This window comes from Leptonychotes weddellii, chromosome 15 (genome assembly GCF_054177405.1).
Source record: "Leptonychotes weddellii isolate Sample4059 chromosome 15, ASM5417740v2, whole genome shotgun sequence".
In the NCBI taxonomy this organism is placed as follows: domain Eukaryota; kingdom Metazoa; phylum Chordata; class Mammalia; order Carnivora; family Phocidae; genus Leptonychotes; species Leptonychotes weddellii.
Genome location: NC_138383.1, coordinates 21,316,747 through 21,340,317, shown reverse-complemented (window position 1 = coordinate 21,340,317; position 23,571 = coordinate 21,316,747). Strand labels below are relative to the sequence as shown.

General features: G+C 37.1%; 1 protein-coding gene across 1 annotated transcript in view; it reads left to right on the top strand.

Annotated features, from left to right (window-relative positions):
• SKAP1 (src kinase associated phosphoprotein 1) overlaps positions 1-23,571 on the top strand; it is a 266,750-nt gene that overhangs the window by 13,385 nt on the left and 229,794 nt on the right. Inside the window, exon 2 of the mRNA XM_081805143.1 lies at positions 14,137-14,242. Coding sequence (XP_081661269.1) covers positions 14,137-14,242 — 106 coding nt within the window. The remainder of the gene's footprint in view (positions 1-14,136; positions 14,243-23,571) is intronic.

The window sequence follows — 23,571 nt, the reverse complement described above, 5'->3', positions numbered from 1 at the left end:
TTACTTTTCTTATTAAAACTCCTATCACAATGTATTTTAATAGCCTGTTTAAGCCTGTATTCTTTGCTAGACTGTCAACTCTTACAATAGAGTTTAGGTCTATCTTATTCACGTTTTTCAGTACTTAGCATGTATTAAGTATTCCATAAATATTTGTTGAAGAATGAAGACATTTAGGGAAAAGTGGCATTGTTGATGGTATGTTTCTGATTTTGTCTTTTCTCTTTGATGTGAAGACATTTACACCATGTGGTTCGTATTGCTCACTTGCCAGCTGCAGGCAATGATGTGCAGACCCTGTAACATCGAGTATTCTATATGGTGAAACCTGTGGTGTCAGAGGTGCCCCAGGAATGTTCTTACACAGTGGTGTTTTTCACACTGGGTTTTGCAATTGCAGGAGCCTAAGGCATCCTATTGTGGCAGGATGTGATGTTTATAGAAGAGTTCTTGTTTGTAAAAAGTTGATTGCTTAACAGAAGACCTACAGATACCTCGGTTAAATATGGAAAATGATATGTTGAGAGACCTTTTAAAATGTCTTTCCTGTTCAGTGGTGGGTGGTGTGTTTCTGAGCAGGGTTGCTCGGGCACCTTCAGGTCATAATCACAATAAGCAGCAGCATCTTCTAAATTGAAAGATTAATGTATTATATATTGAGCTGTAATTTTCTTTCCTTAGTATCTTTATCAAGTTGTGATGCCAGGGTCATGCTGGCTTCGTAAAATGAGTAGGCAAGTGTGTATAATACTGGAAATATAATATAGCCCTTGTTTTTAACTTGTTTATATTTTTCTTATTTATACCCTTGTTATCTAATAAGGTGTGGATGTAAATTTGGATCTGATTTTTTAAAAATATTTTATTTATTTATTTGACAGAGAGAAAGAGAGAGAGCGCTCACGAGCAGGGGGAGCCGCAGGCAGAGGGAGAGGGAGAAGCAGACTCCCCGCTGAGCAGGGAGCCCAATGCGGGACTCGATCCCAGGACCCTGGGATTATGACCTGAGCAGAAGGCAGACGCTTAACCATCTGAGCCACCCAGGCGCCCCCCTAGATCTGATTTTTAAAAAACAGATGAGACAGGGGCGCCTGGGTGGCTCAGTCGTTAAGCGTCTGCCTTCGGCTCAGGTTGTGGTCCCAGGGTCCTGGGGTCGAGCCCCGCATCGGGCTCCCTGCTCCACGGGAAGCCTGCCTCTCCCTCTCCCACTCCCCCTGCTTGTGTTCCCTCTCTCGCTGTGTCTTTCTCTGTCAAATAAATAAATAAAATCTTTAAAAAAAATTTAAAAATAAATAAATAAATAAATAAATAAAACCTTTAAAAAAATTCATTGAAGATTTATATATTTGAGAGAAAGAGTGTGTGAGTGTGAGTAGGGGGAGGAGCAGAAGGAGAGAGAGAATCTCAAGCAGACTCCCCACTGAGTGTGAAGCCCAACATGGGGCTCAGTCCCACGACCCTGAGATCATGACCTGAGCCAAAATCAAGAACCAATTCTCAACCGACTGAGCCACCCAGACGCCACTGGATTGGCTTCTTTGATTTAGTAATATGTACTTAAGATTTCCCCATATCTTTTCATGGCTTGATAGCTCATTTCTTGTTAGTGGTAAATAGTATTCCACTGTCTAGATGTTTATTTATCCATTCACGTACAGACAGACATCTTGGTTGCTTCCAAGTTTTGGCAATTATAAATTTTTGCGTGGACAACATTTTCAATTCAGTTGCGTAAATACTTAGGAGTGTGATTGCTGGATCTTATGGTAAGACTTGTTTAGTTTGTAAGAAACTCCCAAATGTCTTCCAAAGTGGCTGTACAATTTTGCATTTCCATTAGCAGTGAATCAAAGTTCCAGTTGCTCCACATCCTTGCCAGCCTCTAGTTCTGTCAATATTTTTTGAATTTAGCTGTTCTAATAGGTGTGTAGTGATTTCTTATTGTTTTAATTTGTAATTCCCTAATGTTATATAATGCATCTTTTCATATGCTTATTAGTCATCTGTATATCATTTCTGGTGAGGTATCTGCTCAGATCTTTTGTCCACTTTCAAATTGGATTGTTTATTTTCTTATTGTTGAGTTTTAAGAGTTCTTTTTAGGGGTGCCTGGGTGGCTCAATCAGTTAAGCGTCTGCCTATGGCTCAGGTCATGATCTCAGGGTCCTGGGATCGAACCCCACGTCAGGCTCCCTGCTCAACTGGGAGTCTGCTTCTCCCTCTCACTCCCTCTGTGCTTTCTCTCTCTCTCTCACATGAATAAAATCTTTAAAAATAAAAAGAGTTCTTTGTATATTTTAGTTCCAGTCCTTTATCAGTTGTATGTTTTGCAAAGATTTTCTACCAGTCTGAGGTTTGTCTTTTCATTCTCTTCATGTTGTCTTTTGCAGAACAGAAGTTTTCCATTTTAATGAAGTCTAACATCAATTATTTCTTTCATGGACCATGCTTTTGGTGTTATATCTAAAAGCTTATTGCCAAACACAAGGTCATCTACATTTTCTCCTATGTTATCTTCTAAGGTTTTATAGTTCTATGTTTTACATTTAGGTCTGTGATCCACTTTGCATTAATTTTTGTGAAAGGTGTAAAGATCTGTGTCTTTTTTTTCTTTTTTCTTTTTGCAAATGGATGTCCAGTTGTTCTAGCACCATTTGTTAAAAGACTATCCTCTCGGGACACCTGGGTGGCTCAGTTAGTTAAGCGGCTGCCTTTGGCTCAGGTCATGATCCCAGGATCCTGGGATCGAGTCCCACATTGGGCTCGCTGCTCAGCGGGGAGCCTGCTTCTCCCTCTCCCTCTGCCTGCCTCTCTGCTTATTTTTGCTCTCTATCTCTGTCAAATAAATAAATACAATCTTTTAAAAAAAAAAGACTATCCTCTCTCCATTGAATTGCCTTTACTCCTTTGTCACAGATCAGTTGACTCCATGTGGGTCTATTTCTAGGCTCTCTGTTCTGTTCCATTGATGTATGTGTCCTATTTTTCAACAAAGTCCTCTGTCTTGATCACCACAGCATTGCAGCAAGTCTTGAAGTTGAGTAAAGTCAGTCCTCCAGTTTTCTTCCTCTTTCTCCTTCTCTTCCTCCTTCTTTTTCAGTATTGTGTTAAAAATACACTGTGAGAATTTTCTGAATTCCTTAAAATTTCATGATGAATATTATGCTTAAATGGCTATATATTTTTTATATGGATCTATAATATAACCAATAACCAATGTTGAATGTAAAAACCTCAGAATATTTGATATCTTATTTTTGTAAATGAAGATAAAAAGGTCATGTTAGCAGAGAATAAAATCTATAAGAATGGTGGAATTGCAAGTAATTGCAATTTTCTTCCTTATGTCAATTTTTGTATTTTCCAAATTTTCTACAATGAGCAGCAATACTTTCTTTATTTTTTAAGAATTTATTTATTTATTTTAGAGAGAGAAAGAAAGCAGGGGGAAGAGGGAGAGATTCCCAAGCGGACTCCCCGCTGACCATAGAGCTCCACATGGGGCTCGATGTCATGACCCTGAGATCATGACCTGAGCTGAAATCAAGAGCTGGGCACTTAACTGACTGAGCCACCCAAGTGCCCCAGCAATACCTTTTTTATTAGACAGAAAGGTAAAATATGTTTGTGTTTGTTTTCTAAAGTCTGAGAAATCTCTCTCTTTTTTTTTTTGTTTTCCTCTATCAGTCTATCTGAATACTTTAATGGTTGCATGGGCTCCCTGCTCAGCGGGGAGCCTGCTTCTCCCTCTCCCTTTGCCCCTGCTCCTTCTTTCTCTCTCTCTCTCTCTCAAATAAATAAATAAATAAAATCTTAAAAAAAAAAAAAGAGGTTGATTGCTTAACAGAAAACCCATCGGATAGAGTGGTAAGCTTGGTTAAATGAGGGAGGTAATATACTGAGGGACCTTTTAAATTCTCTTTCCTGTTCAGTGGTGAGTAGTGTGTTCAGATCACATTCACTGTGAATAGCATTATCTTCTGAAGGGCGAATGTATTATATACTGATCTGTAATTTTCTTCTCTTAATATCTTTAGCAAGTTTAAGTATCAGAATTATGCTGGTTTTATAAAACGAACTGGAAAGTGTTCACCCTAATCTTTTTTCTGTAAGAGTTTGCACAAGATTGGTATTATTTCTACTTTAAATGTTTGATAGAATTAACTTGTGAAATCATCTGGGCCTGACTTTTCTTTCTGGAAAGGTTTTTTAAAACTATGCATTCAATTTCTTTTATAGATACAGAGCTATTTGGATTTTGTATTTCATCTTGTATACCTTCTGGTAAATTGTACTTTTCAAGAAGTTTGTCAGTTTAATATAAGTTGTCAAATTTATTGGCAAAAAGATGTTGATAATATTCCCTTATTATTCTTTTAACTTCTGTGAGATTTTTCTTAATATCCCTTCTTCATTCCTGATATTGGTAATTTGTGTTTCCCTTTTTTCCTTTGATGGATCTTGATAAACCTGTTAGGGGTTCATCAAATTTACTGGTCTTTTAAAAAAAACAACCGATGTTTCTTCTGCTTTCTAAATTGATTTCTGCCCTTATCTTTATTATTTTCATTTTCTACTTGGGATTTAATCTACTTTTATTTTTCTATTTTCTTAAGGCGAAAACTTAGATCATTGATTTTAAAACTTCCTTCTTCTCTAACATGAACATTTAAAACTATACATTTCCCTGAAGCACAAGAATCTATAAATCTTATAAATTTATATATGTTGTATTTTATAGTTATTCAGTTTGAAATATTCAGTTTATTCAAAGAAGGCTATTTCTTCTTTGGTTTATATTATTTCAAATTGTGGAGGTTTTTTAGATATCTCTTTACTAATTTCTAACTTAATTCTTTTGTAGTCAAGGAACATATTTTGCAAGGTTTTAGACTTTTGGCACTTATTAAGACTTATTTTATGGCTCAGAATAAGGTATATTTTGGTGAGCATTCCTTGTGCATTTAAAAAAAATGTATATTCTGCAGTTGCTGGCTATATCATCCTATGGATGTCAATTAGGTCAAAGTGGTTGATAGTGTTGTTCAGGTTCTCTATCTCCTTAGTGATTATTTGTCTAGTTGTTCTTTTAGTTTCTGAAAGAGGTGGTAAAATTCCCAACTATGATTGTAGACATGTCTTTTCCTCACTTTAGTCCTGTAGGAGTTTGCTTCAACTATTTTGTAGTTCTATTGTTATGTGTGTATACATCTATGATTATATCTTCCTTATGACTTGGCCCTTTTATCATAATGAATTATCCCTCTTTATCTCTGGTAACACTCCTGTCTTGAAGTCTACTTTGTCTGACATTAAAATAGCCATCCTTATGCTAGCTGTTTCTATGTTACTTCCATTCTTTTATTTTTAGCCATCTGTGTCTTCATATTTGAAGTATGTTTCTTGTAGACAGCATATAATTTCATTTTTATTCTGTCAAACATTCTCTATTTTTTTTTTAAGTAGGCTTCATGCTGGGCGTGTGGAGGCCAGTGTAGGGCTTGAACTCAAGACCCTGAGATCGAGACCTGAGCTGAGATCAAGAGTCCTACGCTTAACTGACTGAGCCACCCAGGCACCCCAAACATTCTCTGCTTTTTAATTGGAGTGTTTAGTTCATTTACATCTAATATAACTATTGTTATGAGTGGATTTAGGGTCTACCATTTACTTTTTCCAATTGTCACATTTTTTAGTTACACTTGCCTTGTTAAAAATTAAATGTTTTTTAGTATTCCATTTTAATTTCTCTATTTTTAAAAACTGTACCTCAGGGCAGCTGGGTGGCTCAGTCATTAAGCGTCTGCCTTCGGCTCAGATCATGATCCCAGGGTCCCGGATTGGGTTCTCTGCTTGTCAGGAAGCCTGCTTCTCCCTCTCCCACTCCCCCTGCTTGTATTCCCTGTCTCGCTGTGTCTCTCTCTCTGTCAAATAAATAAATAAAAATTTAAAAAATAAATAAAAATAAAAACTGTACCTCTTTCTTTTGTTTGTTACATTTACTCCAGTGATTACAATATCCTAAACTTGTCACAGTCTACTTAGAGTTAATATTATACCACTAAATGGGTTCCATTTACCCACCTCCCCATCCTCTATTATATTGTTGCCATATATTTTACAAACATGTATGTTATAAACTACAAAATGTAGTATTTATCTGTGCTTTAAATTGCCAGTTATCTTTTTTTTTTTTTAAAGATTTTATTTATTTATTTGACAGAGAGAAACACAGCGAGAGAGGGAACACAAGCAGGGGGAGTGAGAGAAGGAGAAGCAGGCTTCCCTCTGAGCAGAGAGCCCAATGCGGGGCTCGATCCCAGGACCCTGAGATCATGACCTGAGCTGAAGGCAGATGTTTAACCAACTGAGCCACCAACCAACTGAGCCACCCAGGCGCCCCATCCTTTAGATTTCTTTTAGTGCCGGTTTCCTAGCAAAAAATTTTCTCCTCTTTTACTTATCTGGAAAATGTCTTTATTTTGCCTTCACATTTTGATGACTGCTGTCACTGGATATAGAATTCTGGATTGACAGGGTTTTTCTTTTTCTTTTCCGCACTTTAAAGGTGTCATTCCAGTGTCTTCTGGCCTCCTTTATTTTTGATGAAAAGTCACTCTTATTCCTATCCTTATTCTCCTATATGTAATGGGTCATTTTCTCTGTCTTCTTTGAAATTTATCCCTTTATCTTTGGTTTTCAGCAGTATGACTATAATGTGCCTACATTTAGTTTTCTTTGTATTTATCCTACTTGACATCCACAGAGCTTCTTGAATATGTAATTGGTATTTTTTACCAAACTTGGGAAATTTTTAGCTCTTATTTCTTCTGATTTTTTTTTTTTTTTTTGACCCATTCTCTTTCTGCTCTTCTGGAACACCAAAAAAATGAAAGTAATGAAAGTAATGGCATTTGGTGTTGTCCCACATTCCACGAAGCTTTGCCTGAGGGTACTCCTCAGCTACTCCACCTTATGTGGTCTGGATGTACCCTTAGATGAAAAGCTATAAAAATGCAAGTTTCACTCTGCAGTTCCTTTCTTTCAGGGATCAAATTCCTGTCAATTTCTGCCTGCTTTTGGCTACTGTTTGGTGCCTTAAAATTGTTGTTTTTAAATATTTTGTTGACAATTCCTATCTGTACAAAATTTAGTCCAACACAAGTTATTGTTATACCCAAAAAGCTATTGATTTTTAAAATACTTACCTTCTGGTTACCCTAAGAAATTCTTACAATTTCTAAAATTTTTCAAATTCATAGTTTTAAGCTTGTGTATATTTGATTATAATATCTGCACATAATGACAATTTTTTTCCTTCTTAGGCTTCTTTTTCTCCAGAACAATATTAATTAATAGTGGGAGTAGTTGACAAACCAATCTCGTTCTTTAATGATAATGACTTTAGTTTTTCAGGCATAAATGTAATATATATCTCTCTTAGGTTAAGAAGGTATTCTTTTACTTCTATTTCATACAGTTTTGTCACAAATAGATAATAAATATCATCAGGTGAGGTTTTTGCCATTTATCAACCTACTTGTATAGTAAACTACTAAATGATTAAAGAAGCATTCACTTCTTTTTTTTTTTAAGATTTTATTTATTTATTTGTCAGAGAGAGAGAGCACACACAAGCAGGGGCATAGCAGCCAGAGGGAGAAGCAGGCTCCCTGCTGAGCAGGGAGCCTGATGTGGGACTCAGTCCCAGAACCCTGGGGTCATGACCTGAGCCGAAGACAGATGCTTAACCAACTGAGCCACCCAGGCATCCTAAGAAGCATTCTCGGGGCACCTGGGTGGCTCAGTCGTTAAGCGTCTGCCTTCAGCTCAGGTCATGATCCCAGGGTCCTGGGATCGAGCCCCGCATCGGGCTCCCTGCTCAGCTGGGAGTCTGCTTCTCCCTCTCCCTCTCCCCCTGCTTGTGTTCCCTCTTTCGCTGTGTCTCTCTCTGTCAAATAAATAAATAAAAATTAAAAAAAAAAAAAGAAGCATTCTCTTCTGTGCACCGAGATAATTTATGTCGAATGAGAATGATTTATTACTTAGAAGTTTGAAAGACATCTATACAACTATATGAATCTGAACTTTTTTTTTTTTTTTTTAACAATTTGACGAACTTTTCTTCTTTTTCCCTGGTTATTAGCTTGTTTGGGATTCAGGTTTTCCATTTCTCAATTCAGTTTTAGAAATCTGTATTTTTCTCAGTAATTGTTTCACTGCAGTTTTCAAATTTATTTGCATGGCATTTTATTTTGTTTACATAGGGCCTTCTTTTTGAAAATAACCTTTCTAAGGGGAAAAATGATACCTAATATCATAAAAGGCAGATTACATAAAAGCACAAAGAAGAAAATTAAAATAACTTGTAATCTCACCAACTTTATAAAATGTTTCATTATCTTATTAAGATTCCTATGTTTGTTATTGCTCCCTTTTATTCTGCTTCATTTCTGTATATTTGTGCTTTCTTTCCCTTTTCCTTGATTATATATGCTAATGCTTTTTCAACTTATTGGATTTCCCCCTCACCTCTGAAAATTCCCAGCTGTTAAACACTTCTTTAGCATTTACACATTTTTTTTTTCACTGCTTTTAAGGTCAGTGGTTTTTAACCACTAAGATGTACAATGGAACCCTTTTCAAAATTAAAGTCTCACATGAGATTGCAGTGTATAAATAGATAAAAGCCAAGTGCTTGTGATTAAGGCATAGGGGAGGGAGGGAGTTTCCCAGAGTCCCTCTCATTTGACCTGCCCCTGCTCTTTCTCTTCCTTATCAGAGGGTTGTGACTCCAGAGAGCACTGTTAGCCACTGTTCTGACTTATTAATTCTGCTTTTATCTTTATTGTTTCCTTCTTCCTATTTTCCATAGGCTTGTTTTATTGCTCTTTTCTGATTTCTTGAGTTTGGTGCTTTTTTCTTATTTAATAGTGGAAACATTTAAGTCTATGAATTTGTCAGTACAATGCTGGTTACATCCTACAATATTTTATTCAGGCTATTTTCTCAGTAGGTTGAAATTGTAGTTTTGCGTTTCCTCTCTGACCCATGACATGTGTAGGAGTGTGTTTTCAATGTCTAGGTGTGGAGGGGTTTGTTTACTCTTTTTAATATTAAGTTCTGGTTTTATTTTATTCTTGAACACAGAATTTTTCCTTTAAAACTCTGTAAAACTTTCATCTTCTGATGCTTATTTTGTGGAGAGGCCATTTTGACTCTGTTGTTTTGTAAAAAACTTATTTTTTTTTTGTCTCAGTCCTTGAGGGATGTTTTCATTTTCCTTCAATTTTGAAAGTTCAGAAAGGTATGTACAGATATTGTTTGTCCTTCCTTTCTCCCTCCCTCCTTTCCTTCCTTTTTTCTTCTCTTCTCTTCTCTTTTCTTTCTTTCTCCCTCTCTCTCTTTCCTTCTTTCATTTTTTTCTTAAATGTTTTATTTATTTATTCATGAGAGTCAGAGAGAGAGAGAGAGAGGCAGAGGCAGAGGGAGAAGCAGGCTCCCCGCCTAGCAGGGAGCCCGATGCGGAACTCGATCCCAGGAGGACCTGAGCCGAAGGCAGATGCTCAACCATCTGAGCCACCCAGGCGCCCCATTCCTTCTTTCATTTTTAACAACTTCATTGAGATATAGTTCATATATCATTCAACCTACCCTTTAAAGTGTACAATTCAATGGCTTTTAGTATACTCACAGAATTGTGCAGTTATCACCACAATAAATTTTAGAACATTTTCATCATCTCAAAAGAAAACTTGAACTCCTTAGCCTTCACTCCCCAGTCCCCCTCCTTCCTGCAGCTGTAGGCATCCACTAATCTACTTTCTGTTTCTATAGATTTGCCTATTCTGTATATTTCATGTAAATTGATTTATACAATATGTGGTCCTGTGACTAGTTTCTTTCACTTACCATAACAATTTCAGAGATTCACCCATATTGTAGCATGTATCAATATTTCATTTCTTTTTATTGGTGAATAATATTCCATTGTATAGATATATCATATTTTATTTATCCATTCATCAGTTGATGGACACTTGTGTTCTTTCCCAAGTGAGAGAGAACATACTGGCTATTAAGAATAATGCTGCTATGAATATTTGTTTTCATTTCTCTTGGGTATATATCTAGTAGTGGAATTACTGGGTCATATGGTAACTTTCTGTTTAGCCTTTTGAGGAACCACAAGACTGTTTTACAAAGCAACGACACCATTTTACATTCCCAGCAGTAAAATATGAGGGTCCCAATTTCTACAGCATTCATTTTTGTCCATATTTTTGACTGTAGCCATCCTAGGGAGTGTGAAGTGGTATCTCATTGTGGTTTGGGTTTGCATTTCCCTGATGACAACTGATGTTGAGCATCCTCTCATGTGCTTATTGGCCATTTGTATATTCTCTTTGGGTAAATGTCTGTTGAGATCCTTTGCTCATTTTAAAATTGAATTGTTTGTTTTTTTATTGTTGAGTTGTAAGAGTTCTCTATATATTCTACATATAAGTCTCTTATCAGCTATATGATTTGCAATTTTCTCCTGTGGGTTGTCTTTTCATTTTCTTGATGACATCCTTTGAAGCACAATAGTTTTTAATTTTTTGATGTCCAATTTATTTTTTCTTTTGTTGCTTGTTCTTTTGGGATCACATATAAGACACTTACCTAATTTTGGAAATATTACCTAATGCAAGGTCACAAGGATTTATGCTTGTTCTCTTCTAGGAATTTTATAGTTTCACATTTTACATTTAGGTCTTTGATGCATTTTGCATTAATTTTTGTGTATTGTGTGAGGTAGGGATCCAACTTCAGTTTTTTATATGTGGATATTCAGTAGTTCCAGCACCATTTGTTGAAAAAACTATTTTTTTTCCTATTGAATTGTCTTGGCATCCTTGTCAAAAATTTATTGACTATAAATGTGAAGGCCTATTTCTGAAGTTTCAGTTTTATTCCTTTGATTTATGTGTCTGTCTTTATGCTGGTACTGTATTGTCTTGATTACTGTAATTTTGTAGTAAGTTTTGAAATCAGAAAATGTGAATCCTGGAGCGCCTGGGTGGCTCAGTCAGTTAAGCATCTGCCTTCCGCTCAGGTCATAATCCCAGTGTCCTGGGATTGAGCCCCTCATTGGGCTCCCTGCTCAGCAGGAAGTCTGCTTCTCCCTCTCCCTCTACCCTTCTCTCCCCCACCCCCACTTGTGCTGTCGCTCTCTCACCCGCTCTCTCTCTCAAATAAATAAAATCTTAGAAAAAAGAAAATGTGAATCCTCCAGCATTGTTCTTCTTTTTCAAAATTGTTCTGGCTATTCTGGGTCCCTTGAGTTTTCAAATGAATTTTAGGATTAGTTTATCAATTTCTGCAAAAAAGCCAACTGAGATTTTTATAGGGATTCCATTAAATCTTTAGATCAGTTTGGGGAATATTGCCATCTTAACAATAGTAAGTCTTTTTGTCTATGAACATGGATGTCTTTCCATTTGTTTAGATCTTCAATTTTTTTCAACAATTTTTTTTGCTATTTTCAGAGTGTAAGTCTTGCACTGCTTCTGTTAAATTTATTTCTAAGTATTTAATTCTGTTTTATGCTATCTTTTTTTTTTTTTTAAAGATTTTATTTATTTATTTGACAGAGAGAGACACAGCGAGAGAGGGAACACAAGCAGGGGGAGTGGGAGAGGGAGAAGCAGGCTTCCCGCGGAGCAGGGAGCCCGATGTGGGGCTCGATCCCAGGACCCTGGGATCATGACCTGAGCCGAAGGCAGACGCTTAACAATTGAGCCACCCAGGCGCCCCTGTTTTATGCTATCTTAAGTGGAATTTTTCTAATTTCATTTTTGTTTTGTTCATTGCTACTCTATAGAAAGATAGTTTTTGTTTATTAATCTGGTATCTTGCAAACTTACTGAATTTGTTTATTAGTTCTAGTAGTTGTTTAGTGGGTTCCTTAGAGTTTTCTTTATACAAGATCATGTAATCTTCAAGTAGAGATAGTTTCACTTCTTCCTTTCTAATCTCGACTATTTTAAATTCATTTTCTTGTGCAGTTGCCCTGACTGAGTATACATGGTGAGAGCAGACATCCTTATTTTATTTCTGATCTTAGGAACAGAGGGAAAGAATCAGTCTTTGACCATTAAGTATGATGTTAGCTGTGGGGTTTTCTTGTAGCGCTCTTTATCAGGCTGAGGAAGTTTCCTTCTCTTCCTAGTTTGTTGAGTATTTATTATCTTGAATTTTGTCAAATGCTTTTTCTGCCTCTATTGAGATGATCATGTGGTCCTTGTCCTTTATTATTAGGTGTATTATTACATTCATTGAATTTTGGGTAGCATTTATTTTTATCTTTTAATTCAACTTCCCATCTCCTCATTCTTTAGCCTTCAAGGAACCCATTAAATGACAAATGCAAGAAACATGATGTAAGCCTTGGAAGTTGATGGTGGCCCTCCATGAAATTTTTAATTTCCAAAACTTTATACCTCAGCAAAAGCACTGGTGATGGCTATCTAGGATTTTGTTGTTGTTGTTTTGGTGGTGTTGAATGGTATGAATGTAAATCAAATTTTTTTTTTAAAGATTTTATTTATTTATTTGAGAGAGAGAATGAGAGACAGAGAGCACGAGAGGGGAGAGGGTCAGAGGGAGAAGCAGACCCCCCGCTGAGCAGGGAGCCCGATGCGGGACTCGATCCCGGGACTCCAGGATCATGACCCGAGCCGAAGGCAGTCGCTTAACCAACTGAGCCACCCAGGTGCCCGTAAATCAAATTTTTAACCATGCTTATGTAACCCAACTGTATAAATTCATAACATTATTTTGATAGCATATGTGACACAGTTGTGTATGGCAGGCACTGCTTTTGGAGGTGGGAAATCTTAACTGTGTCATTTATATACTTTGTAGGGATGATAACCCTTTTTTGCATAGTAAAGTATGTAGCTGGTATATCTGGCAATTGTAATCATTATCAATGTACTTTGTCTTTTTTTTTTTTAATTTTATTTATTTGACAGACAGAGAGAGACACAGGGAGAGAGGGAACACAAGCAGGGGGAGTGGGAGAGGGAGAAGCAGGCCTCCCGCGAGCAGGGAGGCTCGATCCCAGGACCCCAGGATCATGACTTGAGCCGAAGGCAGATGCTTAACGACTGAGCCACCCAGGTGTCCCTGTACTTTGTCTTTGAAAGTATCTAGATGCCCCCCCATTTCTTTCAACATAACATGATTTGTTTCATATTATGTATTTCTATCATGTCCCTATTTTATAATGTATGTTCACATTAATTGCAGTTTCCTTCTCTTGGACACATTTTTCTTTTCCATGTGAGTTCCTTCACTTGGTTGCATTGTCATTTTCATTGATGATGTATTTGCCAATTAATTTTTCTTCTTTGAATGCCTGCCCTTTTTGTTCCTGATTTTGTAGTTCAGCTCTATTTTTAATTTCAGCTCTATTTACTGGTGTTTCTTTCTCACTTCTGTTGGCCTGTGACCTTCTATGACTGGTTTGTAATATTTATAGGTTTAGGAAATTGACAGTCCATCCTCTGCCATCAGAGATAATTAATATTTCCATGTTCCTTTGAAATGGTTTAGAAAATAGTTATTTTTTGTGATTAATAAATGCAGTAGCAGGGGCGCCTGGGTGGCTCAGTTGGTTAAGCGACTGCCTTCGGCTCAGGTCATGATCCTGGAGTCCCGGGATCGAGTCCCGCATCGGGCTCCCTGCTCAGCAGGGAGTCTGCTTCTCCCTCTGACCCTCCTCCCTCTCACACTCTCTGTCTCTCATTCTCTCTCTCACAAATAAATAAAATCTTTAAAAAAAATAAAAATAAAAAAATAAATGCAGTAGCATTCCAAATTGTAGCAAGGTCTTGGATCATCAGAAGGCATCACTTATAGTCATATTAAAGCTTTATTCATTTCTTATTCAGGTAAAATATACATAACATAAAACTTACTGTTTTAACCATTAGTAAGTATACAGTTCTGTGGTATTAAGTATATTCACATTGCTTTGCAACTTTAAAGTTTTTAAAGAGAAAATAATACCTATTTCTTAATCCTTCAGATTTTCCTATTTCGCCCTTAATACTTCTTTTCTGTTGATCAACTTTCCTTTTCTTTTAGATGCTGAGGAGTTCTTGGGGGAAGGTTTGCGGAATGAGAATCTCAGTGCTACTGCGAGGGACCACAGAGACCATATTCTACGGGGTTTCCAACAAGTCAAAACTAGGTTTGTATAAACTGGGTCCATTTCTTGTCAGCTTTGAAACAATTCATAGTCAGTAAAATCTACTTTCATAGTGTATCAATTAACCATGTAGGACACACTTACCATAGTTTTTTATACTTGACAGAGGCTTAATAAATTTTTACTGAGTTGAATTGGAGGTAGGGAGGCATGGTTAATGTAGCTAGCTTACCAAAATAAAAATACTTTCATCATTATGTATCTTACGATAATGAATCTGCTTTTAGCTTTAGATTGTTATGTTCATCTTTATTGAATGCTTTTGCAAAATGTGTAAAGCTAAACATTTATGCTTGTCCAAACTACCAAAGGGAAGATGTTAGGCAGTTAGAGATAATTGATTTTTGTTATAATTTTTGGTTCTGATTTTACTTCCACAACTCCTTCCCTAATAGAAAACTTAAACCAGACTTATCCAGTTGATTCTTTGACCATATTGGTATGTTTTAGTCTCAGACTGGTTTGGAGTATCATACTCATTGACTTTTTAAAATAAGAGGTCCTGACCTAATTTGTGCCTTTTAGAATGTGAGCATCTGGCAGATACATATACTTTCTAGGGGGAGAAAAGAATAAAAATTTTCTTTTATAATATATTTCCTTATAATATATTGCCACTTTTTGCTTGAGATATGGTAACTGAACGAGAATTGGGGATCAGTTCAGTGTTATTTTAAGCTTTCTCAACCCTATGGCAATGTGGTTCAGAATGTTTGAACTAAGCACTCTTAGAAAAGAGAGAACATCTGTAGGGTTATGACTGGGATTTAATTTGTGTGCCTGACTGATCTGAGCATCTACTTTAGAAACCTCGCTGAAACTCCTTAGAAGCAGGGAATTTTCTCCTTTGGAAGGGCACAGTCAGAATCTATTCCCTCCAGAAATGTGAGAGAACTTCACAAGATGCCCTGCTGGATTTTAATCGATCTTTCCTGCTGGCTAATTAAGCATCACTTTTACTCAGCAACTGGAGACTGTGTAATTATCAGCCTGGGTTGCCCTGAATAATTGAAACAAACAGAATGCAGAAGATAGGAGCTTTTTGCAAAAGTGAGAATATCTATAATTTTTGGTATGCTGGAAGAGTGTTTAAAACAAACTTCTCCATAATGTTACTTTATCAGTAGATAAGTTAAGACTTACTTGTGTATCTGAAGCCTTCATTAGTAACCCATAGAATTTATTTTCATGAGTTGACCTTTGTATTACAGGATTATTATAAGGATTGCCTGAGGAATAAAGGTGGCATTATTTCAAATTGTAGGATAGGGAAGAGGGATGCCCAAAATATAATTGTGTAATGGTGGTGCTATTGGTATAAATTTGTGATAAGGAATGCAAAAAAAATGTTACTGCATCTTTATGAACAAATATATACAATGAGGAGGAATTCTCCTGTCCCATATTTGTACTACAGTGTTTGGAGGGGCTAAATTTCAATCTGAAATTGGTAATAAAAGGTGATTTTGTGGTAACTCATTGTTATCAATTGCATATTATTTCTTAGTCCTCCTTTTTAATGCACACACACACCCATGCACACAGAAAAGAGCTGTATTTGTTATGGGTGGAGAGGGTTCCTTGTTCTCAAAGAACTTGCTGTGTGGTTTGTGGGATAGAATTCAGGAAATAATCAGCAGGAGCTTTAGGAAACATCTGATGGGAGCTTTCTGTTCATTGATTTGTTGCAAGAAAGATGACACTTTATTTAGAATTTCATAATTATCAGATCACGGAGGAAATGAGGAGCCAGAAATTAGATACTGTACCAGAAAATGGAAAAATGAGGCTTTCCTTTGGCAAGCTGTTTGAAATTGTCTTACATCCACCCATTCAATCATCATCCTGTTAATGTAACCCTTGTTTTACTGAATGTTCTTCTTCAGCCATGTTGCTTCTATAGTCCTGTTTATGGCTGGTCAAATTATATACTCTATGTATTGATACCGAAAGCTTGTACAATACCGCCACATTTACTCTTGCTGTATGGCATTTTATCTCATGCCAAAAAGCCAGGTGTGAAAAGAAATTTGGAAATCATCAAACTTGAGAGTTAAATGTATATGGCAAGTTGCCGTGTAACATGGAAAGAACCACTGAAAGTTGTTTAAAAAGTTGTATCTTTAGTCATATTAAAGCGAGGATATTTTAGGGTTTGGTACATTTTGGGGGATAAGAACCTATCTAAAATTATGATTTGACACTTCAGGGCTTACTTGAAGGTGGATAAGAAACCTCAAGCAGGAGGGCGCCTGGGTGGCTCAGTTGTTAAGCGTCTGCCTTCAGCTCAGGTCATGGTCCCAGGGTCCTGGGATCGAGCCCCACATCGGGCTCCTTGCTCGGCGGGGAGCCTGCTTCTCCCTCTCCCACTCCCCCTGCTTGTGTTCCCTCTCTCACTGTCTCTCTCCCTCTGTCAAATAGATAAATAAAATCTTTAAAAAACAAAACAAAACAAAAACCTCAAGCAGGAAATCTGAGAAAGCCACTCAGTAGATATAAATACTATGTATACTCACACACACACATATATATTCCCCCCCACACACACACACAACTTTCCACTCTATCTTTGTTGTTTTCTTGCTTCAGTTCCTCTAATTCTTTCCTCAAGTTGAGCTGCTTGAGAATGAAAAGGGTAGAGAGTAGTGAAAATAACTCTGCCTCTGATTCTTGGTAAACTCTAGAGGCTTGGCCCTAATTTTTATGGTGACTCAGAATTCAGTGGTGTTTGCCACGGCTATGGAATTGCCGTAAGTCAAAGTGTCTGACTCCATCACAGCTGTTATAATGTGCCATTTGCCACCTTTCTGTTGTCTAGTGTGACCAGCCCCAGGAAATGAGAGTTGTGTCAAGACTCATGGATGTCCTCCAAGTGCTTATCTGTTTCTCAGTACAGGTAGCTTAGCTGTTCTCTTTCCTCCCAGACTTAGAAAACAAACAAAAATCGTATCTGTATCTCTATCTACACACTATTTTTTTTTTTTTGGCTTTCATGTATCACCAATGAAGGATAATGTATTCCATGTAAGACAAAAAAAAAAAGTACTAATTCCTGTGACTCCAAGGAAGTGAAGCTGTTTTGTGGTAGTCCATGTCCTGAGCTGTGATATTCATTGTTCTTCTTCCAACTGTCTCATTTAAACCTTCTCCCTAAAATCTAACAGCTTTCGCATTCTGAGTCCAAGTTTTCATTGAGCTCTTTAGAGAATGATTAGGATGAAAGCCAGGCACAGGCTCCTCCTGTTTTATTATGGTGGTCACTGCAGGATCAGCGCCAGATGTGGGACACCTGGAATGAAGCAGACAGGAGATGCACTTCGACGCTTGACGGCGGCCTCAAGCATTTGCAGAAACAGTTGAGCATTTCTTAAAAGTTTGATTCAGTGGAGACCATCTGACAGCAAGAATACCTTGAGAGTGGGGGAAGGAATGAAGAAAAAAGAATATTTTTATTACTGAGTTAGGGATATATTCTTTCTTGATGGCCTGTTTTGGAACAACTGGTCGTTTATGCTCACTGTTGGAAGTGAAGGTCAGAGCCAATGGAAACAAACTTGGAGTATTGTTTCCTTCTGTGAAACTTAAAGGAGCTCCAAAAGAGACAGGTAGATTTATAGCATATTGAAAGGGAAAGAAATCAAGAAATAACTTTCTGTAACAGGATTATGGCACAAAACCCAGGACGTTTAATGTACAGGCTGAAAGAGTATCTTGAACGTGTCTCATTGTGGGTGGCTAGTGTATAGCTCTGCATGAAACATGATACTTTAATACAAATATAAAAGCAATTCAGTTTTCTTTAGGAAGTTCAAGCTTTTCTTTCCAGCTTAATATGGATTTAACTTTAAAGCAGGATTTAGCTTAAGAATGTATCATCAGGGACACCTGGGTGGCTCAGTCAGTTGAGCGTCCAACTCTTGATTTCGGCTCAGGTCATGATCTCTGGGTTGTGAGATTGAGCCCCATGTCGAGCCCTATGTTGGGCTCTGTGCTCAGTGGGGGGGTCTGCTTGAGATGCTTTCTCTCCCCCTCCCCCTCCCCCCCGCTCTCTCTAAAATAAATAAATAAATCTTTTTTAAAAAAGAATATCATCAGATGTCTTTGTTTTATGGGAAGAGAGATGAAAATTTAGTCTGACACAACTCTTAGAAGAGTTTCAAAATAGTATACTGTAAATATCATTACCATTAATTACATAGAAGGTTTGACCTTTCATAAGTGCTGGTTATTGAGCTTAAATACCCCAAAAGAAAACACACTCAAATGAAGCATGCTTGAAGAGAACTAAGGTATAATGTGCTATTATTTAATGTGTTTGTGTTACTTGTGATTTTAGTTATTTGCTCATAATATCTTTCTGATGTTTCATTTTGCTACCTACACTGGAGTTTCATTGCCAACTCAGAAAAAGAAAGAGGAGGAGATACTTGTACAATCCATCTAAGTTTCAATGGCTCTGAAAAGGCTCCAAAGTTATAGCAGTAATTTGACCATATCTTGAAGGTTAATAATTCATTTCTTCCTTTCTCAGTCTTATCCCTGCTTTCCATCCTTAAACCAAGAAAGGAAACAACCCCGCAACAAATTCAGGGCTATCACCAATCAATTATATGCCAAATTTCTGTACTAGTGTTCTGTTATTCAGTGAATGTATGTTGAGATTTCACAACTGTGTTAAAAGATTTTTGGGGATATACTTATCTGACAGTGAGGGGTTATATTTAGTGTTCTTTGACTCTGAAATGCTCTGCAGGTGAGACTGATATGATATCCCCCACTTCTGGTCTCTTGGCTTAACCTGGAAAGGAAGATCATCTTATTATGTGTTGTTTCCTAGCAAGTCTTCTGCTCTTCCCAAGCGGCCTTGAAATATATAACTTGCCTTTTAATGTTATGATGATGATTATCACTTGTAAGGCTATCTTGGGTTTGGTGCCAGATCCAAGATTAAATTGATCCATTTTTTTCTTTTACACTGGGTTATTGTGGTGATGTTAGTGGGCAGAAGCTTCTCCCTTTGAGTATCCTATAAAATATTTTATATAAGTAACTCTGATATATAATAATATTTTAGTATTTTTTCATGCTAAGTAATAGGTAGGTTTTTTAAAAAGCATTTAAAACATGGATGAATAAATTTTATTAAAAATTCCAAGTACTGATCTCTTTAAACAGAATAATATGGTCTATCAAGAGTGAAAGGAATTTTGAAATGTGACCTAGGAGGCAGGCAAGTGACTGAGCTTGCACCCTTCAGGTTGGACTAACCCACTAGAATAGTAAGCTGAGCACACTCTTTAGCCATGTGGTTAGGTCACTGAAATTTGCTTTACTCCTGATAGAATTACAGCCATTGTTATCGCTTGGGCACATTCCTATTATCTACTCAATATGGATTTGTCTTGAAAGGTCTCAGAAAATCCTGTGTCAATTTTTAATACAGGAAGCTTGTCTATTTGTCTATAAATAGAGGTTCTTAATTCATGCCTTGTGTGAAAAGATCATTTGTATGAAATCACTGTCTTCATTTTACCACACCATTGTTTTGGCCTTGATTTTAAGTTTCATTCTATCTGGAGCTAGTCTTTTATTCCAGCACTGCACTATTTTCTCTGCTTATAGAAAGCCACTGGAAAAAAAAATGCCTCCCACTGTTCATCTATTTGTGGATTTCCAGGGACCTTGTGGTGTGGAGCCTTCCTGATTGTGGTTTTCTCTAATTTGCTTGTTTTCTCTTATTTCGGGTATAGACCCACCCTGTATCCACTTCGTGAAACTAGAGCAAAGGGGAGAGAGATAATAAGAGCACTGGGTCAGCTGTCAGGAGCCAAACTCTTCGTTCTGATGTTATTTCTATAACGCTGACTGATTCAATTGAAGATAGCCCTAACGATGATCTTATGTTTTCTTTTGAAGTTGCCTCCCCCCAACATGTTTTTTGGAATTATTTTTTTTCTAAATGTTACAAAAATAAAAACATTACCAACCAAAGTTTGACACCTCTATTTGATTTCTTTTATGGTGTTGCTGTGATTTTTTTTTTTTAATTTGGAAAATGATGCAGGAAATTTCATTTCCTTGGGATTTTATTTTATTTCACGATTCTGTTGAAAATGAGTTGGGCCTAAAGTGGGTTTTTATAATCGCACCATGTGAATCATTTCTTCTTTGGAAGCCGGATCTTCTCCCCCACTGTGTAGCCTCATCTAGTCTCCCCGAAGTGCAGTGCTAGCAGGGTTGATAATGAAATGCAGTCCTACTTATCACGCTCAGCAAAGGGCTCAGAGAAGACGGGGTGGGGGTGGGGGTGGGGAATCAATCCCCCAGGATCTTCTCGAGTGCTAGATATCCATATTTAACCCCCATGCATTTAAAATGGAAATGAGATATCTTAGGGTTTTAGTCTTTGATTTACACAAGATGTCACCGCCTCCTTGGCAATGGGAATATTTTATAGACCAACTGCTGACCTGTTTGGGAGGATCTCAGCCTATCTCCCCAGGTCCAATGTAGTTTCTTCATATTTCTTTCAAAACTCTCAGCAGTGCTTTGCAATAGCTTTGATTCTTCAGGCTTCAAAGGATGCCCCTTCCAGGGCCAATCCTCTGAAAGAGAAAAAAAAAAGGAAGATCAGTGTAGGGGAACAAACAGCTCATAAAGGACGGGCAGCTCTCCCTATGGCAGCTCTAACTGTAGTCAGTTATTAGGGAGTTTACAAATCAGTAACAACACGGCTTTGCAAAGCCAAGAAAACTCCAATTTGGTGCTAGTACTTTGCTGCCAAATTTATTCCTGGAGTGACCTAGTCTTCAAAAGTCCAGCTTCAGATTGTTGTATTGTGGCTACAATGTGGTTTATATAAGATGCATTATTATTTAATGCTCAAACTCAAGCTCCCTCTTAAGTTTGTGAGCCTTGTTGAGGTTTTCAGTATGATTTACAGAAAACTCTATGTCCGCATAATCTCCAGTTAGCTATTTCTCTAAGTTATATCTGTGAGTGTCTCTCTCATTTGTGAATTCTGCCATAACCCACAAGATCCATTTTGCAGTTTGGTAACTGACACCTTTTACCATGTCTATCAAGTGTCCTTGTGCCTTTGTTGGTGAGAGAACTGGGATATAAGAAATTACTCAAATTAATAGAATTAATATAAGATTAGGATTTAGAATTTGTATTTGGTTGTTTACTTAGCTAAGCCGTTACAAAAAATGAATTGGCATCTTTCAAAAGATTATTGGTTTAAAAGAACCATAACAAATACTGAAGTTTAGTCAATTATATATGCATACTAAAATGGTTATGGAGGGAGTAAACTCATGTATAATGTATACTAATTTATTTTGGAATGCATCAAAAGAAAGATGGATGGGTAGATGGGTGGATGAGTGGATAGATGCATGGATGGATGGATGGATGGATGGATATGTGACAAAGCAAATACAACAAAATGTGAATTATAGAGGCTATGCTGTAGGTATATATGGAGTTCTTTCCATTTTTATGCATATTAGAAAATTTTCATAATATAAAGTTGCAAAAATATTTTTTGTTTGACTTTGCATTTCAGAAACCACGGATTTCATTCACTGTGGTTTCAGAAAACCATAGACTTCCTCAATTTGGAAATGTAATAAACATATTTGGGGTTTTTAAAGATGGTGATTTTCTAGGAATAACCTTATTATTTTTGTTACTTTAAGTGAACTAAAGGATAATCCTCCAGTTTGTTATTCCTGATATAAGTAGCTAACTTTTATACTTCTTTAAAACTTCTAGGCCAGCAATTATGGAGTGCTAAAATTCAATTCAAACATTCTGCCCAGGAGATCCTGAAATTTTTATTTTTTTTAAGGAAAGGCAATTTCTGACTTTTCTCATAAATTTGATAAAAGGAAAGCTAATATGAGATTGGTAGTCCAGTAGGAAATGGAACTCAATTTTACATTTTTAAAATCACTTTATGGTATTAAAAATGACAGAGGTTAGAAACAAAGCTCTTATTCTTTTATTGAACTAGAATTGAAAGTGGCAGAAAATCATTTTGGCCCTAGTGCAGTAAATGTTATCACTAAAACATGTTCAGGGGATATTAGGATAGTCTCTCAAGCACTGGAGACAAAAGTTCACAGAACAAGAACTGATTTTTCTGTCTTTATCTTGCAATTATTAGATGTACAGGAGATGAAAGTATCTTAGCTCTAAGAGGACAGGGGATGGAGTATGTGTTGAAAATGATAATGTCTCCATCCTGGAGAGAGGTGAAATGGAGAGTGTATGGTGTAATGGGTGTCTCAGCAGTGACAGGCTTGATGGAAGGAGTCCACCGGGATGGGAAGCCAGCACCTGAACCAACCCCAGGACTGGGGAATCCAGAACCAGAAATAATTATACTTGTGCAAATTTGTGAGCTGATGATGAAATGAAAAGCCAGTGATTCTAGTCATTAAAAGGAGAACTATTTGAAGATTTTATTTAACAGGGAGATTAAATTGGAGCTGTCAGCAGCTACTTTATTTTGAGAATCCGATAGGAGAGAAATTTTAAGTCCATGTGGGAAAAACCAATCATTTTTGAGTGTGCAGTGTGATTATTCTTTAGAATTTTGTGAAAATGGAGCAGGTTGGTAGGCATATATGTTTGCTGATCCTACAATGATTAAAATTCAGAATAAGTAAGGCTCTTGTGAAATTGAGTTCTCAGGTTCCAGCCGGTGTTCTATACTGCCATATGGCATAACTAGAATTAATTGCTGTTCCCAGTCTTATTCTTTTACTGAATATCTAGGTGCCCTGTTTGAAATATTAGAGGTTCCACAGAAGTATTTAATCACATGAGATAGATGTTTGACATGTTCACGAAAGCAGTGGGTGTAGCTAATAGTTGCTTGGGAGAAAAAGCCCTTTGTGAGGTTTTCTACCCCCTCCCCACGTTTTTATTAGAAAAATGCATGGATAGGAGAATTAGCAAGGAAAAGAGGTATAAATAGAAAAGTTAAAGCAAGGAATCTTTTTGCTAGAGTCTTTAGCTCCTTGATAATCCAAGTGTGGCCTATGGACCAGCAACATCAGCATCACCTGGAAACTTGTTAGAAATGTAAAATCTCGGAGTGGGGGGGTGGGGTGGGAGGGATGGGGTGACTGGGTGATAGACACTGGGGAGGGTATGTGCTCTGGTAAGCGCTGTGAATTGTGCAAGACTGTTGAATCTCAGATCTGTACCTCTGAAACAAATAATGCAATATATGTTAAGAAAAAAAAAAGAAGAAGAAGAAGGTAGCGGGAGGGGAAGAATGAAGCGGGGGAAATCGG